Source organism: Conger conger, chromosome 4 (genome assembly GCF_963514075.1).
Source record: "Conger conger chromosome 4, fConCon1.1, whole genome shotgun sequence".
Lineage (NCBI taxonomy): Eukaryota > Metazoa > Chordata > Actinopteri > Anguilliformes > Congridae > Conger > Conger conger.
Genome location: NC_083763.1, coordinates 3,394,291 through 3,417,321, shown reverse-complemented (window position 1 = coordinate 3,417,321; position 23,031 = coordinate 3,394,291). Strand labels below are relative to the sequence as shown.

At 45.1% G+C, this 23,031-nt stretch overlaps 1 protein-coding gene across 2 annotated transcripts; it reads right to left on the bottom strand.

The window, feature by feature from the left end:
- Positions 1-475: 475 nt before the first annotated feature.
- Positions 476-22,394, bottom strand: zfhx2 (zinc finger homeobox 2). Of its 2 annotated transcripts, XM_061239250.1 has the most exons (6): positions 22,251-22,394; positions 11,770-11,928; positions 9,304-9,352; positions 4,261-8,594; positions 3,589-4,002; positions 476-3,484 (listed from the first exon to the last, which is right to left on the bottom strand). In XM_061239250.1, exons 1-5 carry the CDS (start codon positions 22,254-22,256, stop codon positions 3,610-3,612), a joined length of 4,941 nt encoding a protein of 1,646 aa, XP_061095234.1. In that variant the 5' UTR covers positions 22,257-22,394; the 3' UTR covers positions 476-3,484; positions 3,589-3,609. The 2 variants fall into 2 exon arrangements, with proteins under 2 accessions (XP_061095234.1, XP_061095232.1); XM_061239248.1 differs by having other exon boundaries at positions 476-4,002.
- Positions 22,395-23,031: the final 637 nt, after the last annotated feature.

Here is a 23,031-nt window from a genome sequence, read left to right as displayed (position 1 = left end):
AATGAACCCATTACGAAAGCCTCCTCGCAACACGGGCGTCCCAGAGAATAGTACTTTCCAGATTATTTTCCACCCGCCCTCACAGTAAAACATATTCCATGAGCACCCTCTTCCTTTGTCTCAAACGTCAACCATTATTGCTCACAAGTGCACTCTTGTCTATTCCCTCATGCAAAACCAAAAGCTTTAATCAAGATACAGGTTTTCCTTTTGTGAAGTTAGAAATGACTGACACCTTCAGGTTTTGAACACACAACTGCGACCTTTGGTCAGAGGAGGCTCACCGTGAAAGTGTTTTAGCAATATATCAGAAACTGGCAGGTGCACTGCCGGGAGCAGATGGTGGACGAACCTTTCCTACATAATATCACTTCTGTTTAATATAAACAAAACACAACAGGTTCCAATTTTACCATTTACCTTTGAATGGCCATAAATGGCCATAATTCTGAAATGCCATCTTACACGACAGGAATAGAACACAATCATTTTTATTTTAAGTGCATGTTATAGAAATTCTCAATTCCCAAGAATAGATTATTTCAGGAATATAATGACCCAATATGAACCCAAATATTCCAGCGGATGACAGATCAGCCAAATAATAGAACAGGTCAGAAATGAATGTCCCCCCAAGAGATACAGGTTTTATTTTTCCTTTTCTGTAAACCAAAAAAACAAAAAAAACAAACAAAAAAAAAAACCCAGAATGGAGAACACAAAAGATACAAGTGAGAAAAAAAAAACAAAAAAAACAATCAGTATCCTAAAGAATTATATCAAGACTGTCACCATTATTGTTAAATATTCCTACCGATACCATCTCACTTAGAGTTTGCGGATGCCATATTAACCGTAATGAATCAATAACCAAAACAGTGATGAAAATAGCAGTAATAATAGCAGAAGCAATACAGTTATTATAATAGTGATACGAAGTGACACAGGAAAGTGAATAGAATATAAAGCCCATCTCCATAACATCTAGCTACCTTGGAAAGTGTAACATTGTGAGCGATCCCATTAATTTAGCACAGCGTTGTGACCCCAGTCCCAGATTTATGGACAAGCTACAGTTTCATGTACACAGTGATAATTTGAACATACGCAATCACAGACACATTACACAGCTTCAGCATGTCTGTGTCGATATGAGAGACGAGAAATGGCGACTTAGGCTGAGTTACATGAACATTATTAATCTGTAGCTCATGCATGAAATCCTGGACTTTGATGAGAGAGATGAAACTGAATTTCTTTACAGATTGCATTAAAAAATATCTATCCATCTTTACCACTCTCTGTCAAAAACCTCAAGATTGCTTTTTGGTGTTTAAAAATGACAGAAAGCAAAGGAATAGCAACTTTGGAATACGTTTTTTTTTTTTTTTTTTCTTAATATATTTCTTTTTAAAAAAAAGTTTAGTTTTTCATCATTAGCAACATTAATAACAATATACAACTTAATATAAAAAAAAATCATAATAATTTCATGCGTCCTTCCAACAGCAACCAAGCGCTGAACTCTCTCAGCCACACCACCCCGATGTCGTGAGCGGAGAATTATACGGTCCTGTCTGTGTTCTGAGCAGATTTCAGATCCTCAAAAATCCCTAAGTCAATGGCCTTCCGAAGCAGATACGACTTCTACATTTAGCATTTTTTCATACTTTTACACCGTATTTTTGTATAAAACCTCACACACGTATTCCGTGCCCTATAAACAACACATTTATGGCACCATCTCGATTTACGTCAAAAATGTCAGCTAGAACCGTATAATTCTGCTCATGATTTCCCGGGGTGTCTGCAGCCCCCTCCCGGACCACCGCTGCTTCTGAGACTCACTGTACGGCTTGACATACAGAACCTAGCTCGCGATTCATAGACCCATACAAACATTCTTCAAGAGGAAGGGATGAAAAAGGCTTTGTTTCCTCTTGAAGGCATTCAGACCCTGTCCTTCCCCCCCCCCCCATCCACTTCAGTCTGGATTCGGTATGCTCCATTACAGGGCTGTGCTGATGGCAATGAGAATGAGAGATCCGTGCCCAAGTCCTTGCACTGAGTCGCAATACAGACGGCAAATGTATACAGGGATGCACATGATGCTTGTGGCATTACGTTCACAGATTCATTGTACAAAATTATTTTATTTTATTTGATTTTTTTTTTTTAATAATTTTTTGATGTGAAAAATACATTTTTAAATCTCATCTCGGGACTCAAAAAATTTGTATCCTGAATTTTCTTTTGTTAAAATACTCATTAAAACTTAATGTCAGGACTGAAAAAAAAAAAACTCTTATTCCACAGCCTTTTGGTCCAGGTTTTACCATGTGCAATGTATGCCTTTGTAAACAAATTGCAGAGAAAAAAAAAAAAAACTGTCAAGATGACATTTTATTTGTTCAAGATAACAAATACATAAACTACATTTAATTTGTCCTGCACGAAAACTACAGCCGGCATCACTGTAGACCTGCATTTTGCGTACAATGGCCACAGCTTGTTTTGTAAAACCGAAAACGGATCAAAGGGCTGTGTAATTAGAACCTGACACCACCTTCTACGCTCACACCTTTCTTTCATTCTCCCCTCCCCCTCTCTCTCTCTCCCTCTCTCTCAGAGATTGTCTTTTGAACAAAAGGAGTGTGTACAAGAGTGGGGTTTACCCTTTTGGTAAAAGGCCCAATTCTAGACGTGGCAGCTCCAGAGTTGTATGACTATTATTCCAGAGCCCATTCAGACAATTCACCTCTACCTTATTGTGCAGTGCTAAGAGTTGTTGCAGTGCCTAATCAGTCAGAATGGGTGTAAGGGTGTCCGTGTTCAGTGTAGCCTAAACCCCAGCACCAATCTTGTGTGAGCAAATTAAGTGCAAAAACAGGCCCTTCAAAACACAACTGAATGCAGACCACACCATAAACCCTGTAGATACAATTCAGCTAGGAGTACAGTAGCCTGTCTACTTCTGTCAGGACATGGATCAGAAACCATGATTGCTCCGATCCAGTAGAACCAACAGTAGTGGTATTCAGTTCTACAGGTTTGTTAGAGCCATAACGCATTACAGCTGCAGTAACTTGTTATAACAATGTGACAGTATTGGGTCCAAAATCATATCGTCAGGATTTTGCCAAAGGTGGAGGGCCAGGAATCCCATAGCAAGAAGACTCCTTTTCTGGTTTAAAGAGCAGTGACAGTAGGGTGAGGGGACGCTTTGGGACAGGACATTCTTGTCCAGCAATGTTTATTAGTAAAGTACTTAGAGGATCGTTACATAAAACAGGTGTAAAAAGGGATCTTACATTGGAGTCAGAAGGATGGTGACAGAAGAGGATCTCTTCAGAGCTAGAGCAAAAAGCAAAAAAGCAGTCATCGTTCTCACCGTTAGTGAACCGGCAAGAAGAAATCAGTGTGTATCCAAAATGGCTCCGTTTGGTACGAAGAGTGTGGTAAATAATGTTTAGCGGATGCCTGCCTGGGGACCAAGCAAAAACAAAAAATAAGTTTGTTTAAAGACCAGGACCCCGAAATGTCTGCGTCCATTAAAAGCGAAGAGCCCCGCAGGCTCACAGTCCGTACCGTCGATTCCCGATCTTTCCCTTAGCTGGTGCTGATAGGCAGGGAAGAGGATGGAGACAGTGGAGCCGCACCAGAACCGGAACCGGACCCGGAACCGGAACCAGCGGCTGAGCCGCCGGTGACGAGTGAGGGCGGCTGGCCAAAGTTAGTGGCCCTCAGCGTGGCCAGGTGGCGGGGGGAGAAAACGTGGGCTCTGCCCGCCGACCGGGACTCAAAGGCGACTCCGCACACCTCGCACCTGCCTCGGAGGGTCTCGTTCCCCGCCGGCTGGCCCGGGACGGGGGGCGTGGTGGGATCCACCTCCGTCAGGTGAACCGGTTTTGGTAAGATGGGACGGTTGGCTCGGAGTGCACTGTACTGAAGGTAGCTGCCCGCGCGGAACTCTACCTTCTTGGAATCCGTAGCACCGGGAAACTGTGGGCGGAGGGGACAGGGGGACAAATTCATATTTCATCTTATTGCCATTTACCACTCGGAGGAAAATAACAAAATAAGCAAAAGAAGGACTATTCAACTACTTGTGAGTTTATAGCAATTCCTTGACAGCACGATAAAGCAAAGACTTCATTTGTACTGACATTCTGATTGGATACGAGCTGCCACAATGCAAGTAATGTGAATTACTTAAAAACATCCAGGTTTTAAGCGGCCAGGTGGATACGGTCCACTCACCTGCTTCTCCTGCTGCAGCCTCCAGCGCTTTTCTTTGGCGCGTGTGTTCTGGAACCAGATCTGCACCACCTTCAGCGGCAGGCCCAGCTCGGTCCCCAGCGTCTCGCACTCCAGCGCGTTCGGGTGGGCGCAGGTCTCGTAGCACGACTGCAGGATGGACAGCTGCAGGGAGCTGAGGTGGGTCCGCGGCCGCCGGGGCGTGGTGTGGTGCACGAAGCCGCCGTCCGCCTGGCTGGGTTTGACGGCGATGGGACGGGGAGCGGAGGCGCCGGCAGCCGGCACGGGCGCGGGCACGGGCGCGGGCACGGGTGCGGGTGCCGACACCACCGGGGTGCGGGCGGCCGAGAGGCCCAGCTGTTCTCTTGTCAGAGTGTTGATCTTGAACGGTCCTTTCGGGGACCAGTAGTTGAGTCCGTTGTGTTTCTGGGAGCCCGAGGCATTAGGCTTGCTGGTGGAGGCGGACTGTTTCGGGGTCATGCGGTTGGTGGCTCCCGGCCCGATTTTGTCCATCACGTGCTCTTCCTCTTCCTCATCCGTGACTTCCTCTTCATCTTGCCGCTTTTGCTCCTCTTTTTCTCTTTTGCATTTCAGGGACGAGTAAGGCAGGGGAGGCTGGGTCTCCAAGACCCCTTCAGGGACAGCAGCAGTTGCAGCCTTTACTTTGGGGAGTAATTTTACCTTTACAGTCGTTGGGGTCTGCGTCTCCAGTTTGGGCTTGGGCACAAAAGGGGCCGCTTTGTCCTTCTCTTTCAGTTGCTCCATCTCTGGCCTCGTCTTTGGATGAACGAGAGTCGGACTGCTCGCAGTGGAAAGCTTTGTGACCCCACCGCCGCCGCTGGGGCTCGATTTGGGGCGGCTGGAAAAGATGGGCGACGTCAGAGGCCAGGTGAACTTAATGAGCGGCTTCCCCACTGCTGCCAAAGTGCCGTCGCTTATGAAACGTACCTCCCCCTTACGTTCCCGGGCCCTCATGTTCTGAAACCAGATCTGAACTACCTTCTTGGGGAGATGGACCCAATCCGCTATCTGCTCAAATTCATGTTTGCCTGGGTTTGGGTCCTTGAAGTAGCAGCCATATAGCACATCCAGTTGCTCTGTATGAATGATGGTTCGAGAACGCCTCATGTCCTTGAATGGCTGTGGCTTGGGACTTTTGTTGTCCTTCTCCCTCTCCCTTTCTCTTTCCTGGTCTCTGATTCTTGCTCGATCCGTCAAAGTTTTGCTTATTTGCTCAGCTTTTCTCACAAAGAAAGTATTAGTCTTGGGATTGCTGCTGACGTTTACTGTGCTGCTGTTGGTGGACGATGGGATGGCCAGGGCATGTTCTGGCTTGACACGGACCACAATGAGACCGCCTGCACCAGGTACACCCACAGCGGTTGGTTTGAATCCGAGGCCATCCAGCAGACGATCTCGCTGAGCAATGGCCTCCTTTATAGAAGCGGAAGTGGATGATGATGTCGTAGCGCTGTGGTTTTTGCCAATGCTGAGATCCAGCGCTGACTCGTATTCTCCACCATTGGGTAGGAACCGAGAAGGTGGTGTGTGGGAGGCAGGAGGAGGAGCATTGAGGGGATCGGAAAAGGGACCAGAGTAACGGGTGATTGCAGGGGGGTTAGTGAAAGAAGGGACCTTTCCGCGATTTTCTTCCAGAGCATTTATCCCCAACCCCACTGCCGAAGCAGGAAGTTGGAGAACGTAAGGGCTGATGAACTGCGTGGCGAAGGGACCGAGAGAGAGGGAGAGGGGAAGAGAGTGTAGAATGTTACTACCACTAATCCTGGGAAGACCTTGCTGCTCTACAGAAATGGAAAGAGGAGCAGGAGGGTCCGCCTGAGCCTCCAGCTCCAAATCTACGTCGGGGTCCTGTCTTCTCCTTTTGATATCGGCCTCCTCGTTTTCCATCTCCATCTTCTTTTTTCGCTTCATTCTCTGGGTCCCTCCTTCCTCGTCATCCTCGTCGTCTTCTGCATCCGAAAGGAACACCGTAGAGGAGCGGAGAACTTTGCCCCCGCAGTTATCCTTCTTGTGAGCCGGCGGTTCCCGTCGGTCTACCCTCATTGGGCTGACAGGCTCTTCCCTCGCCGAGCTGTCCCGGCTTTCCTCGTCCGTCACGATGACAGACGTATAGAATTCCTCCTTGTCCGAGTCGCCGCCACGATCCTCGCTCTCCTGCTCTTTCCCCCTCCCACGACTGCTGGACAAATCCATGGCACCGCTGTGTCTGGCTGGACTATCACCACCCTCAGACTCAACAATGGTAAGGACACCGTCCCCTTCCTCCGGTTCTTCATCCGTAGCCCTTTCAGAATCCTCCGCATCCGGGTTTTTTCGTGACGCCTTGCAGCCGGCGTGCTCAGTTCCTAGTTTCCCCCTCTCCCGAGCCTCCCACGCATCCGAAAACCACCTGCGGACCTCCTCCACCTCCAGGCCCACCTCCAGGCTCAGGGCTTCGCAGTCCTCCTGGGGCGGGCTGGCCGCGTCCGCCTCACTGCGGGACTCTAGGAAAGCCCACAACACCTGGTGTTGGAACTCAGACATTGCTGGAGGTCCGGGCTTGGGTTTGGGTTTGGGGTTGGGAGGCTTCGCGTTGGCATTGCTGCACGCGGTGGCCTGAAGATTCAGCGCGGGGATCGTGTTGAGGCGGCCGGGTCTCGTGAAATTAGGTTTATGCTCCGCGCCGGCACTGCTCGGGGAGTGTCGGGAACTGTGGTTCGGGCTGGGGTTGGAACTCGGGCTTTGGCTAGTATCAGTGTGGGACTTTTGTGGCGTGGTATCAGGGCTCAGGGTAAGGTTCAGGTGGATGGGGCTAAGGCTGGTATTACTGGGCAGGGACACGTTGCCTGGTGAAGGGCTGTCATCGGGGACTTTATTTGAAGCAATTGGGGAGTTCAGATTCGGCTGAATGGTTTCTCCACAAAGCTCTTCAGAAACCGTCTTTCCCTCTGCCTCTTCGTCGACACTCGTATTTGATCCCGCCTGCTCTCTGTGCTCAAATTCCTCAGACATGCTCCCCTTTCCACATCTATCCTCTTCCTCTTCGGTCTTTCCAGCCTGTAGGGGGCTGTGCGGCTCCTCCACCATCTCGTCTTCTTCTCCAGCATCCCTGGTCTCCTGTTCCTCTGCAGAGGCCTGCACGGCCGCGGGGCTTCCAACTGCCAATCCCAGGCTCTGCAAGCAACCGAGCCTTTGGGCCAAGAGAGCCTGCTGCGCAGCGTTGAGACCCAAAACCGAGACGGGCTGGGTGAGGATAGGATTGCCGGGTTCGGCATTCGGACTCGGAGCTTGGAGCCCGTTCAGGAAGAGGGGCATGAGGGGCATGAGCTGCTGCTGGGGTATCAGCTGAGGGGCGGGCGTGCCTGGGGCGGCGCCAGCATTCACGGTGTACAAAGAGGGCAGGAGAGAAGGAGACAGGGAGGGAGAACTGGACGTGAGGAGAGTAAGGAACGCAGAGACGGCCTGAGCGGAGGCCACGGGAGAGGACAGCAGAGAGAGGACTGGGTGGGCTTTCATTTGCTCTTCTTCTTTGGTCATCATGGCTGCCAGGCTCGCTGCGTTACTGCAATTTCCTGTGGAGGCACTGGTAGTCGGGGTAGTGTCACCTCCAGAACTTACAGCTGAGCTTGTCGCCGTTACACCATTCCCGGCACCTTTACTCCCAGAATTCCCTGGTGCACCGCTGGAACACTTCCGGGTACGATTCTGATAAAGCGCAGAATTTCGGCTACGAGTCTGGTGCAGCACCGATTTTAAGTGGCTCTCCAGGGTAATGGCATGATTGTAAGAAACGCGACACACAGCGCACTGGTAGGGCTTGCTGGATCTAAAGGGGCGAATAGCATTTGGTTGGATGGAGTTATTTCCTCCACCTTGTTTCTCCCAAACCGTTCTAATCCGCTGCAGGTGGTTGGGTGAACAGTAATGGAGACTCAGTGCACTTTTGGAAGTAAATGACTCCAAACACGTGTGACACTTGAAGGGACAGTTGGGGTCAAGAAACCTTTCGAGCGACGGGTCGCCAGAAACCGTTGCACTACTTTTAGCATCGGATCCATCTTTATCAGCAGCAACATTGGAGGATCCATTTTCAGATTCCTTCGAACCGGAAAGTTCCGTTCTTTCTAGGTTGGGCTCCAAGCTGCCCTCAGTCTCTTCCGGGTCTCCTGATTCTTCTCCTTCAACCTCTTTTTCATGGCAGGAAGCAGGTTTGACCCAGGACTCATCGGGCTCCAATGCAGCAGCCTGGCTAGGACCTTCGGTATTCATATCAGCTTCTGAAGGATCAGATGGAGTCTTTGATATCTCCAAATGCTTCTGCTGTGGACTGGGGGCATCTGCCAAAAAGAGGAGAACTACCTGATTAAAATGATGATGACGATGATGTTAATGAGAATTTTAAGGGCAATGCATATTGTGTTACAGACAGGATGTTACTTATATTCACAGTGAAGTACACAGAGAGCTGAATGAGAACATGAGGATGCTAGGTTAGCACAGGGCATTGTTGCCTACACTTTTGTCACGTGACTTCACCGATTTCTCAAAAAGCATCAGTGCATGCCATAGAAAGAAATCCCAGGGAAAAACCAATAGAAAGGCACTATGCCTTTAGGAACACATCCTACACCAGCGCTACTTAACTCCATATCCTGTGGGCCTCAGTGTCTGCAGGAATTTGATCCTACCGTGCGCTACACCACCTGATTTCACTAATTATTTTACTTGCCTGGTTCAGATAATAAGCCAATTAGTGAAACCAGGTGGTGTAGCGCACGGTTGAAGCAAATGCCTGCAGACACTGTGGCCCTCAGGATGTGGAGTTGAGTAGCTCTCTCCTACACTGTGCCCTCCAAACACATCTCACTGCACATTACTGGTAGATATGACTGAAAATTTTCTTTACATGATGCAGAAAAAGAAGGATATGCAATTAAATCTTTTTTTGCCGTTTGTTTCTTTCATGAAGCAGATGATGCCTAAAATGGCTGCACTGCCTGCCCACCCCTGAGTGGGAAGCAGCCGTGCTGACATCCTAATACTCACCGATGTCATTTTCCGCTTTGTCTTCACCGGTACAGTCAACTGGAACAGCCTTGACCAAGGGAAGAGAAGCACAACACAATTACCTAATAAAAAAATGAAATATGGTAGAAACGCTGGTACCAACAGATTCAGTTCATCACAAACACACCCTACCGCAGTCCAAATAGAACAGGTGACACACCGGGAAGCTATTGGTAGACAAATCACTGCTTGCTTGTTCCAAGCAAATGTTGCCTACCCATAAAGACTGCAGAGCCTATCCATCTGTTGTTCTCGTCATGTACTGCCACAGTGAATTGTCTGAAAACCCAGAATAATCATATTCCCTCAACACAGTCTTGCTCAGGGACACTTCAACACACCCATGGCGGGGGATCAAACCTGCAACTCTCCCGACTGCCGGACGACTGCTCTTATCGCCTGAGCTAATGTCGCCCCCCTACAATCATATTCATGTCAATAATCTCCATAATCATAATCCATCCATCCATTATCTTAACCCGCTTATCCTGAGCAGGGTCGCAGGGGGGCTGGAGCCTATCCCAGCATACATTGGGCGAAAGGCAGGAATACACCCTGGACAGGTCGGCAGTCCATCGCAGGGCACACACAACATTCACCCACACACTCATACCCACAGGCAGTTTAGACTCTCCAATCAGCTTAACCTGCATGTCTTTGCACTGTGGGAGGAACTGGAGTACCCGGAGGAAACCGGAGTACCCGGAGGAAACCCACACGGAACACAGGGAGAACATGCAACTCCACTCAGAGAGGCCCTGGCCGACCAGGATTTGAACCCAGGACCTCCTTGCTGTGAGGCGGCAGTGCTACCCACTGCACCATCCGTGCCGGCCTCCATAATCATAATCATAATCATAATCATAATCATAATCATATTCCCTCAACACAGTATGTTTTTTCCACATCTTTTCATCAGCCATATTTGTAGAAGGTGTAGACAGCTGCTGCTGTTGTGTGTTTTTTTTTTGTTTCGCTCATCGGTCCACTGGCCGAGCCGCACGCTAATCGCACCCGAGTCCCCCATCGCTTCTGCGCCCGGCACAGGCAGCATCCGAGTGCCCGATCGATCACAAGAGACGGGCTGACAAACGCCGCCGTCCCTCGGCAACGCCTGCGGAGCTGCCAGCCACGGTCGGCGCTCGCTCTGGAGAAATTCAGCAGGACGCATTGCCCAATAGTGCACCGGCCTTTATGAGCCAAATCCATCCTCAAGACAGAGCGCTCATAGGGCGTGAAAAGAACATGTGCCCTTAGTGAAGCACGTCTTTAATTGTGCGCAAGCGAATCGACGTCAAGCGCATTTAAAACACACCGATTCACAGGAACAATCCTTCACATTTTGATAAAAGTCAACGGCCGCCTTATTTTCCTACTAATAGCTCTGTAAGGCAGTCGATATCAATTTGAAAGCGGCATTGGAACAACCAAAAGCAGTATTTCTTGGGAAGTTTAGTTCTTCCCTTAAGAACATGCTGACTTCACCAGCATGTTCTAGTGGCTTCACCAGGCAGTAGCCTAGTGGCTAAGGTGCATGACGCGGAACCTGAAGTTTGGTGATTGGTGACCAGGTTGGTTGTTCTAGCCCCAGTGTATTCACAATATGATCAGTGCTGTTGGGCCCTTGGGCAAGGCCCTTAACCCCACAAATGCTCCAGGGGGGATTGTTGCCTGCTTAGTCTAATCAACTGTAAGTTTCTCTGGGAAAAAAACACAATTAAATATAAATGTAAAGTAGTTCATAAAAATATGAAAACTATTGATTTAACCAGTTCTCAGCTTTACATATCTTCAAAATGAAAGCTCTAATTTGCATGCAAATTTTGCAAGCCAGGTAAGTGCTTTGCTCAAGAGTACAGTGGCTCTAGTCACCTATTGGATTTCAACCTTAAATGTCCTGCTTAAAAATTCGGTTTTCTAACCCCTTACTGCACACTAATGCATCAGTTACTGAAATCTAGATCCAACTCAATTGAGCGAAATCAAGTCAACAAAGTAACATTTTGTAAACCCTTGAGGAGATTACTGCTACTACAGTCCACTGTTGTTAGGTACTGAAGCATTTGCATGCTTGACTGTGAGAAACTGTGCTCTTACAAAGTAACATTCTGTAAATTCAACAGCAATTACCACACGGACACACGGACACACGGACACACGGACACACGGACACACGGACACACGGACACACGGACACACGGACACACGGACACACGGACACACGGACACACGGACACACGGACACATCAGCACACAGACACAGACACAGACACAGACACAGACACAGACACAGACACAGACACAGACACAGACACATGCACACACACACGGACACAGACACACACACAGGCACACAGACACACACACACACACACAGACACACACAGACACAGACACAGACACAGACACAGACCCAGACCCAGACCCAGACACACACAGACTTACGGTCTCCAGCAGTCTGTCCAGGCAGGCGGGCAGCACGCTGTGTCCGCGGGTCAGGTGCAGAGCGAGCGCGTCTCTGTCCGTCTGTCCTTGCTGACACAGCGGACAGGACCAGACCAGCACACCGTTCCTCTCACTGCACTCGAGTTCCCCAGACTCCTCCTGGAGGACAGGGCAGAGGGTAAAAAAAAAAAAATCAGGGGCACGACCTCCCCATCCCCAAAATAACTGCCCACTCGCTGTCCATTTTCCACCGCAGCCCGAAGACTCATCTCTTCACGCCGCACCTTAACTCCTCTGCGGGGAGTTCCCTAATCTACAGCCACTTGTTTTTCACCCGTCTGTCTTTACTCCCTTGTATTTTACACCTCAATCTAGGACTTTTAAATTTGTGTCTCGGCACTGTAGTTCCTGAAGTTGTAGTTGTCTTGGTATGGTAGTTAAAGACTTGGCCTATCTACCTTGTGTATTCCACATATGTTCATGGCCTTACAATCAATCATATATGAATTGTACCTTATCTGACCTGTTCGGTTGCTTGTTATATGACCTTGATATGCACCGTTCGCTTTGAATAAAAGCATTCGCAGAAAAAAAAAAATGCAAATTAATTCTTGTAGCTGAGGAAGAATGCTCTAACAAGCTCAGAATGACCTTCCTAATGCAGCAATCAGAACACCATTAGGTAACGCTTTATTTTACAGCCCGTTAATTGCCTAGTATTTACTGGGTACTTGTGGAATTATTTGGCAAGTACTTTGACTTCAGTGTTAAGTTCAATGAAACAAAGTCAGTAAGTACCATATGTGCTATGCTTGTATGTTTTACAGCCCGTTTCATAGTACTTACCTCTGAAATAAATCAAAATAGTTACCTAATAAGTACCTGGTGTTTACCCAGTAAATACAAGGTAATTAACAGGCTGTAAAATAAAGTGTTACCCACCATTATACCATCATCTTAGAGTTACAGATATGGTGAAAACGGCACTGCGAGCTAGTGATTTTGTTTAGGCATATTTTGCAGACCAGTGCAATGTTTAAATGGATATAAGATTTGACGAAGCCTAAAAAAAACAAGGATATTAAAGTTAAGAGACCTGCTGCTGTCATTTGCGAGGCCTTGCCTGTATCATCTCGATGCTTTCCAACACGCAAACCGCTATTGAAAATGGTACTGTTCCATATGTGGCTTGACTTCAAACAAAATGTGCTCACTGCTAAACAGGTCAGTGGTGTGGGTAGCTGAAGATTTCAAATGTTCTACAGCCTAAAATATCTTGAGAGTTCTGCACCTATGTGTCACTAAAATGTACTTGTCACATCCAACAGCTCAAAAATCAGCTATTCATCGCACCATAAGCACAGCATTTACTAAACACATCATATTTCAATATTGGTGCATAAACAGTTGTGCTTAAAAGTGATGTACAGAAAAAGATTTACTGTTAATAACACAACAGCGTGTTTTTATAGATGATGTTTCACCATGTTTTGAAACGCATAATAATTTATCATCTTGAATGAAACGGACAATGCTAGAAAAATAGATTGAAAAACAGGTCTTAGATTTAATTTCTTTGCTATTTTCAAGATCACTGTAATTACTTTTGTAGCAAACCCTCAAAACCATATCCTGGCAAATGAAACGTCCCAAATGCCTTGCCACCAAGCAAAATATAAAAAAAATATGAAAATGTTATATTAGATATGCAGCATAATTAATAAAATTGTATTAGTACATAATAAAAAATAAATAAATCCATATAAAGAATGATATAATGTGGCACAATTAGCAATGAACTATGGACTGTGATGACAATGCAGAGGAAATTAATTCCAGGAAATAGAGCCAAATCGATACCAAGAAATCTATTTAAAAAAATAAATAAAATAAAATACTCCCTAGCAAAACAAAGCCATCTGTGCTTGTTTATGACCCAGCCACACATGTTCGTATTAGTCATCTTCACTTAAGGTACTGTTCCTTCACTAGACCACTCTTAGGGTCTTCGTCTACGGCACCCTGGCATTATGTAAGTATGGTGCACTTCAGGATAGCTGCAGGAATACTGTTCGATGTTCTTACTTCACTAGAGGCCCAGTTGCCTTAATTATTGTTCGCACGCAGTCGTTATTACAAACGCCACTCGTGTGATATGTACGTTTAATAATGGCGGGTCTTGCCGGTATCTTCGGACACGCGTGACCCGACAGATTTGTATTTGACAGGAAAGCCAGCCACCCCCCCCACCCCCCCACCGTTGTGTAAATTGGACCTTCAAATCAATATTTACCAGAAGTCTGCGTGTAAACAAGGCAGAGCAGGACGGCTGCTATTTTTAAAACGAGCGTGCTCATGATGTCACACACACATTTTAAATCATCCTTGAACACCAAAAGAAAATAAACTAACATGAAGGTCCCGGTACAAATGACATTATACTATATGCTTGGATTACCACTCGAGTAAACCAACAGAACTGAACCGGAGCAGTGTAGCTCATCATCCCACTGCACACAGTTCACAAGCATTGCACCGTTTATTAATGCATTAATCCTGGCCTGTGCTGTAGCAGCTATGGGGCAAATGCACCGTCTCTGTCTTTGATGCATTTTGGCCTTATTTTCCCCTATGCTGCAGTGCGGGCTGAACAACATTTCCTATGCGTGTCCTAATAAAATCCAAATTTAATGGCACTATTTTTAGTCTGCTTATTTGGTCTACTGTCCCCAACAGAGCTCACAGGTTTAGTCTGGCAGTCCAGAAATATCATACTCACTGAAGGGAAAATTACTGATGGCCAACACTGAAGTCTCACAATTTCATTCATGCTTCATTATTTAGCTTGGGACCATTCAACGCAGGGAGAATATCTGTCCTAAAAGACACCCCACCGCAGCATCTATGCTAGCACACTTCTGCATATTCCAATTTACAGATCTGATTATCCCAGGCTGATATCTTTCATTTTAAAAGAATATTTCACTTAGTAGTAGGCCAAAATGGTATTGTCCAATGTTTCATTATAGTAGACCAAGGATCATCAAATCACGGGGCTCTAGGGCTGAGAAGTGCTGGTCTTCCACCCTCCCTTTACCTGGGAGTCAGGTGTGAAGACAGCCTGGCCAATCAGCAACACCAATTGTTCAGCTAATTGCCGAGGAGAAAAGAAAACACCAGGACCGGATCTGGATTCGAGGGCCAGTTCTGATGATGCTGATGCTGATGCTGATGCTGATGTTGCTATAGATTAGTTTTCCTTCCCTTCCCCCCCCCACCCCCCAGTGAGAGAGTTTGACATCTTGTTCGGCATCCACCATCTGCTGTTAGCAATGCTAGCGCCCGTCAAGGATTCAGCGGTACAAGGGCATTAATTTCACTCTGGGAAATCAATCCGGCTAATGAGAACTGCAGTAGCACGGCCCAGCAGGAGGCCAGCTCAACGACACCGATTCTTAGCATCCCCGGGGTGCGGTACTGGGTTCATATCAGGTGAACGGGACCGCCAGCCCGTCACGCACATTATCGCATGCCAAAACACTGACAAATGCAGGCCGTGCGGACCAATGGGTCGTCATGAACACACACAGCCACTGTTTTGCCCAGTGTAAGGTGCAATATGTGGGTGGGGGACGAGAGTCCGGTAGCCAGCGAACACAAACTGGAAACTCCATTGCGGCTCGTCTGGCCCAAGATGGTCCACGCGTGCAACGGAATGTCACAACTGAACGGTTGAAATTCTCGGTCACAGTCATCGGTTAGTGAAAACGCGTTTTGCGGTGGGAGCGAACGGCACCGCCAGAGACAGAACGCCGAGGGACATCGCCCTTCCCGTCGAACGCCGAGTACATTTACTTTTTTTTGCTTTAATGTGACCCGCTCGTTTCCGTTTCCGTACATTCCCTACACAAGCACAGGGAGCCAAACAATATCATTTTGCAGTGACTGAAAGTGCAGGTCTGAATCATCGTTGGATCAGTGAAATACTTATTGGTCAACTTAGCCTATTTGGTCTAAGGCGTGCCTCTTAGAATTTATGTCTCACTTGCTCTCGGCTTGAAAGTTCTCATTACTAAGAAAGCCAGCATGCATTTAACTTGTGGATCTGAACTCCTGATGCTCCCTTTTCTGGCCACTTTCTCAACTCTGGGAAGTAAGTGCAGCAGAGAGAAGACGGAGAGAAGAGAGAGGAAAGTGCAGAAAAGATAACGGAGGCGCGTGGAGAGGTGTGGAGTGTGGAGGGGACGGTGTTTTAGCCAGACATGACTTTTTACACGGAGACTACATTACATTATTGGCATTTGGGAGAGGCTCTTATCCAGAGCGACGTACAGTTGATTAGACTAAGCAGGAGACAATCCTCCCCTGGAGCAATGCAGGGTTAAGGGCTTTACTCAAGGGCCCAACAGCTGTGTGGATCTTATTGTGGCTACACCGGGGATTGAAGCACCGACCTTGCGGGTCCAAGTCATGCACCTTAACACTATAGGCCGCCCCTACCAGTACCACTTTGTTAGAAGGGTCCTACATGAGAGCTATATAACTCCTTCACAAGTACTATGTAGCACATTCATAAGCACTACATAAGTATTCATAAGAGCTTATGACAATAACTTCTGTCAGTTCACTTGGTATGTCATGGCAATGTAAATTGCTGCATCAATGTTGACAAAACACACCATATGCCTATTTGCGTTTTTTTCCACATAAGCACTTATGAATGCTTATGGCGTGCTTATTAATGTGCTATGTAACGCTTGTGAAGGAGTTATACAGCTATATTTATTCAAATAAAAAGGTACCACAGCAATTCAAAAAATTCTGTAATATTGAAGTTATGAAAGGTGATGGGTGAGTGGGGCAAGGAGTGCAGTTTTGCGGGAAGGAAGCAAGGCAATCCGAGGAATATGCCGACTGGGTAAGCAGGCGCACACCTGGGCACACCTGGGCACACCTGGACTGGCCTACGTCACAAATCAGTCCAGGCTTTTAAAATGGGCGCTTCTTTCCACGGTAGGTGTCTTGAGAGCGAGAGAGAGAGCCGGTCGCACTGACCGAGGTGAAAAAAAAAAAAAAAGGCTGAAAGCTCCTGTTCGGGTTTTAGTTTACTTTTCCTTTACTATTTCGGTTTGTTATTTTTTTTTTTTTTATGTGGAACCGGTAAGGATGCAGAACAAAGACTTTTTGTTAATTTTATTTTTTTCAAGTTTAAGTTTTTTAAGTTTCGCTCATTCGCTCTCCCTTCCCTGCTCAACGTTACCAAATAAAACGCCGGTGCAATCTGGAATTCCCTTTATCTCCGCGTGTCCCTTCTCTCCTCCCCGGGGCGTGTCACAGCACGTGACGGGGAGAAATACAGGAAGGTGGCAGCATAAGTGGAAGAGCAAGGAATGTTGACGGCTTCTCACGATTTTGGTCGGCAAGCCAGCCGGCTCCTTATTGGACGATGATTATTGGCGACAGCACTTTTGAATTCTGTTCAAAAATTAAAGCCGTTCGACATGGTCCAGCAAATTCAATTTTGGTTTGCCTTGAGGGGTAAGGCCACGACTAAAGTTTAAAGCCTGAGGCTAGCCCCTTAAACTCGAAAACACAGTGGGTGAACAGTAGGTTATTAGCCAAGTTCCTAAAGTTATAGACGCTGAATGAGACTAATTATGATTCAGAACATTACAAGGCACCAGTAGAGCAGGGTATAGCTGCTGTACAGAAAACAATACCGGTTGTAAAAAAAACAATGGCACAATGCTGGATTCTTCTACATCGGTGGTAGCCAACCCTGTTCCTGGTGATCTACCGCCTTTGCAGGTTTTCACTCCAACCCAAACAAAACACACCTCATTCAATAGATAGAGATCTTCTTCTGCCAATTAGTAGAATCAGGTTTGAAATGTAAACCTACTGGACAGTAGCTTTTCTGAAAGGGTTGGTTACCACTGCTCTACATGAACTGCCCATATGAGAGTGTTGTTTCGGATTTGAGGAAATTATCCTCACGGAACTTTCCAGAGCCAGGATTAATAAAGTGTAAAGAATAGGCTACTCTGGAAATGTAGCGGAGAACAGCCATTGTATAGAGCCCGTATTTCAGATATAACCAGTATGGTTTTGACATTGATGTGAAAGTCTTCCGATAGGTGCAACATTTGGAACAATTTATGGGTTCAGTGAAAGGAGACAAATGGTCAGGTAGGATGTGTGAAATTACACTGAATGATAGGGGTAGCATGTACTCCGGGTATAGTAACATCCAAAATGTGGTTTTAAAAAAATTAATGTTAAAAGATGAATGCACTGAATTTACTACGCAAAGTTTGGAGACTACACTATTCCCCAGTGGCCAGTCAAGTTTAAACCCCCCCCCAACTGCAACAATTTTATTTTGATGTAGATTTCAGGGAATCCTTGTGGGGCCTTCTTTGAAATGGGAGTCTCAACATGACCCCTATTCCCATCAGGAATCTCACTGCCTTTTGAAAACCTTTAACAATTTGCTTTGCTTTCTTTCTTTCGAGCCACATGATGCACAGCAACAGCAACCTTGTACAGCAACCTTGTACAGGGGGGGGGGGGGGGGGGTGTAGATTGCGATCACAGCACCTGTTGTTTCGGATTATAATGTTATACTACAAATAATTCACAGAACAACTAATTGTCTATGAGGACATGACGGCAATTTTTTTTTTTTTCCACTTCCCTTGACTTCATGACTGGAAAAATAACCTTAAACGTATCAAGATAAATATCTAGCATTTACAGCATTCAATTTATGTGAACACTATTGCGGGGTTATGTAGAGTAATGTTATCTCTTCAGGTCCATGGGAAACTTTCAGGAGACAAAACTACTTTTTAGCTGTAATCATCAGCATTGAATGTTTTGATTATGCACGGCAAATATATTTTCCATTAATGCCTAAAGAAAACTTCATGATGCTTGCAAAAGAAGAGTAATTTCTAAAAATGTTAAACATTTGCTTCTGTTCGAATGTTACAGTGCTTCTCTGGCTGCCCAGTAAACACTGCACAACAATAACCCACAAATTCATAATTTCTTTATGTAGCACAAGAACACCATTTACACACCATTTCACACATAAAAGAATGTGTTACAAAATAAGTAGGCTAATTATATTTCCTTGCATGGATTAGAATAATAATAATGAAGAAAGATGCATTATCATCCTCAGATCCATTAGGTCAGGGGTCTAAACTCCTGGGGGCTGTGTGTATGATAGTTTTGGCTGTAGTCTCTTGTCTTAAGTACATAATTAACCAAACCATTCTCACAGTTTGACCTTTTCCCACCTGCATTTCACCGCTTAGTATGAAACCCATGAGCCTACAAACAATTAAGCCAAGAGAAACTGGTTTGAACATGTTACCATATCACAGCAAATCAAGCATTTCAAGGAATTAAAACCGACGCAATTCAAACCACGTTCGTGCACAGATCGAGTAACCATACAGGCCTAACCGAAACCAATTTACTTTGTTATTTTATGAAGCACTGACTGCCAAATCTAAACAAACCGAGATGAGATCCTTTAGCTCACTTGACTGGCATAGTGACAGGAAGGCACAACCAGACGGCACAATTAAGATTTGAAAGGTTTGCTTTTAGTTTTATTTTTGCTTCAGCAGCAAAAGCCCCGCTCAACATGTAGGGCAATTTCCAACATCTAATACAAATGAGCCATAAAAAAGGCAATAAAAAGAGGCTCCCATAAATTAATCTGAATCAATAATAAACAGACTTGATATGAAACACAGGAAAGAAGGGGGAACCATCAGAACTCTGAAACTGTTGTAACTTTGAACGATGCAAAGATACGCCCGTTTTAAGGACGTGAAACTAAACTAGTGGCAGGCTAATTATTTCACCCAGTGGCAATGCATTCATTCCATTTGGCCATGCCGAGGCCCTTATACACATTTGGAAATTCCACAATAATTCAAGCTCATTGATTGAAAACTGGCTCTAATTGTCACAGCCAATGGCGTTTCAACATCAGCCCATTTACAGAGAAGGGGGAGGGATACACAGTGTTGTGGTTTGAAGGCGTTTGCTGCTGCCATTCCTCTCTTGACCGTGAGGAGTTCCAAAATTACCTATTGTACCTGTAAGGCACAACCAAATACAGCACACCCTCCTGCAGCTCTCTGGGACCATGAGAGAGGACCACTGATCTCTATGTTATGTTCGAACATATGGGAAAGCTATGTACTTTTATTTAAATATATTTACACTCATGTTTTACTTAAACCTAATTTTTTTTCAGAAAAGGATTGGCACCCTTAACAATTATTGTAAAGAACCATAAAGCACAAAAACTCTTGGGTCACGAAGAGAGCCCTTACTGAACACAATAAACAAAACCAAGCATTAGGAGTTACATCATTGGAATTATGCCTGGAAGAGCATGCTATGGTGAGATGAGACTAAAAATGAAAGTTTTGGCCATACACACCAAAAGGGATCAATGGCACAATTAATTCAGCAAGTGTACCCGGCAGAAAATCTGGTTGCCTCTGCTAGGAAGCAGAGACGTACGTGAAAACAACATCCATGTTCTGCAATCACAGAGATAAATCCCATCAAAAACCTGAACTGAAGAAGCGGCACTAAACAACTATTCTGGAACGTTCTGCATGGAGGAATGGCCAAACATCCAAATGTGTTCTCTAACCTTATCACAAATTATAGGAAGACTCATGGCAGTCATCTTTGCCAGGGGTGTCTGCACAAAGTATTAAACCAGGGGTGCCAAAAGTTGTAACCTATTTTGCGGAAATACATTTTTCATTTGAAAAATTTAAGACTTTAGTTGAATCCAATGAATAATTAATAAAGCACACCACGCGTTAGAAAATAGTTTTTCAATAACGGTATTATTTTTTTAGTTTACAGTAGCCTATTGTTTGGGGCATATTTATCATTATTGTGCCAATAATTCTGGAGCCCACTATATATAGCCCGTCAGGGCGTCTACTTGACAGTCAACTTGCGCGATTAAAAAAAATTAAATCTTACAAATCAGTTGCCGTCACGTGGAATGACCCACATGCAATTTGCAGCAATGCTGACAACTGGGGAAAATATACAGCATAAAAAAACGTCGCCTTATTGTCTTTGTTGCTACACAGTCATAATGCAAACGAAATACAATGAAACAAAGCCATTAACCAACTAGCTAAACCTGATGAAACGTTAAACTATAGAAATGGTAACACAATAGCCCCCCACTTGCGTCATAGAATGCCAATTAGCTGCGGCCCCAGAATGATAGTGTGCATTGTTTACAAAAAAAATAAGTAGCACAGCCTATCAGTTTGATCTAACACTTAATATTAATAAGAGCAGAATACAATACCAATTGATGCATTACCGACGTATAAATGCGTATGCATAAACTCCCCCAGCTAATTTAATTAGACCGAGGACTAATTAACACCAACCGGTGGATCAATTAGCTAGCTAGCCTGCATGCTAGCTTGCCGTGTCGCCTTGACTTATGTAACAAGCAAAACGTTTAAAATTAAATAACTGTGGTTAACTTCCAAAATAAGTGGATGTATTCAAAACAACATAGTTTGATCTCTTATTAGTAAGATATACAAGCTTAAAATCACTTAGTGGTATTAATTACACATTTAAACAAAAGGGCAGACACCATAGCTAAATGAGTCGAAGCGCAATTAGCGGGCTAGCTAGCCAACTAATCTCCCATTCACTTTGATTTGGGGGAAAATGGTAGGCTAACCTACGCGCCACGTTGAATATAGCTAGCTAGTTAACACGCAAGCTAGCTAGTGCCAGAAACATATAACATGAATACAAATGCACGATCCACATTCATAAATCATCGTTTCTCTGAAACAATATGTATCAGCAATCTCCTCAAAAACCTCGGCCTCGAGTAGTGCCCTTAGCGAAACACGAATGCTGCCAATCGGGCAAGTCGTTTTACATCGACCGCTGCCTGACCGAAGAAAAACTCGGGCCTACTATAGCTTCGACAGTGTAATTAATAAATTTGGATCCCTTTTACAGATGTGTGGAAAAAAACATTCGGCTTCCTCCTCCCCCAAAGAGATATATAACCCGCATAAAACCCCATTGCGATCTCGTCCGCACTTCTAAACTGCTTCAATAATATTTAGGACATGCTCAACAGTGTTTTTAAAATTCTGCTATCCAATTATAAAACAAAACGCTGGGATACTTCAAACGCACAGCGTGAACAGGGCGAGCCGCGAACGGATTGGTAGGAGGAGAGAAAGAGCGAAGAGGAGACAGAAAACTTTGAGATTTTTAAGGTTAAACATTCAAAGAAAGCAGACACATTACGGTTTGATCTGCACCAAGTGATCCGTCTTCTGACAGAAACTAAAGACACGCGATAATAGTCGTGCGGTAAATGTATAATTAAGCTGCAGTCAATATGGTTTAATTAAGATCAATGCAATTAAGGCATTTACCTGCATGGTCGCCGCTCCAGCGCACGCTTCCTCCAGCTCTTTAAAACTGAAAAGTTTTTCTCTCTCGCTCGCTCGCTCCCCCACTCGTCTTTCCTGCCTGATCTTCCCCCTGGTAAACACACGACAGCTCCCCCCTCGGCTAACTCCTACATCAGCATCCAATTAGAACACAAACTGCACAGCAATCCGCTATCTCATAAATATGCCCAAACCGCCGCTTTGTTTATGCCTACACTTTATAAATCGTCACAAATGTGTCACTTATTATAAAAAAAATCTGAATCGGTTCCTACACTTTTTCAGTGGCTGGGTTTTGCTGTGATTAACCTTGGCTGTATATATTATTATTGAAATAGCTTTGGACGGGGTGTGGTGTAGGACTAATTTCCACTAATTATTCCAGTAATTATGCCAAATTTGAAATGTATTCGTAAAATAACTTTTTTTTAAACGTTTTTTTTTTGTGAAATACAAATTACTGTATCTATCCGTTTGAGAAAGGTACATCATTAGGGTAGTTCAGTAGGCCTACGATAGGCTAAAAACCTAAAATTTAGAATGTAATTATGGGACTTCTATCGATTGCCTAATGTGCTTTAAAAACACAACCTATTCGAAAGAAAATTTATTTTGGTCCATACTATTACATTTGTCACTTAGCTATTGTATATGTTTAAAATGTTAAAAAATATATATATAAATATAAATATATATATTTTCAGTTTTAATATAGCTAATTAATATACTTCTCAAATACTGAATTGCACTGAAGAGGCCGACG

What these genes read in the sequence shown, in the direction of transcription:
- zfhx2 (XM_061239248.1), bottom strand. An exon ending in CAAAGCGGAAAATGACATCG is followed by an intron (nt 8,595 to 9,303) that starts GTGAGTATTAGG and finishes TCTTTTTGGCAG; the next exon opens with ATGCCCCCAGTCCACAGCAG. An exon ending in GGCTGCAGCAGGAGAAGCAG is followed by an intron (nt 4,003 to 4,260) that starts GTGAGTGGACCG and finishes CTCCGCCCACAG; the next exon opens with TTTCCCGGTGCTACGGATTC.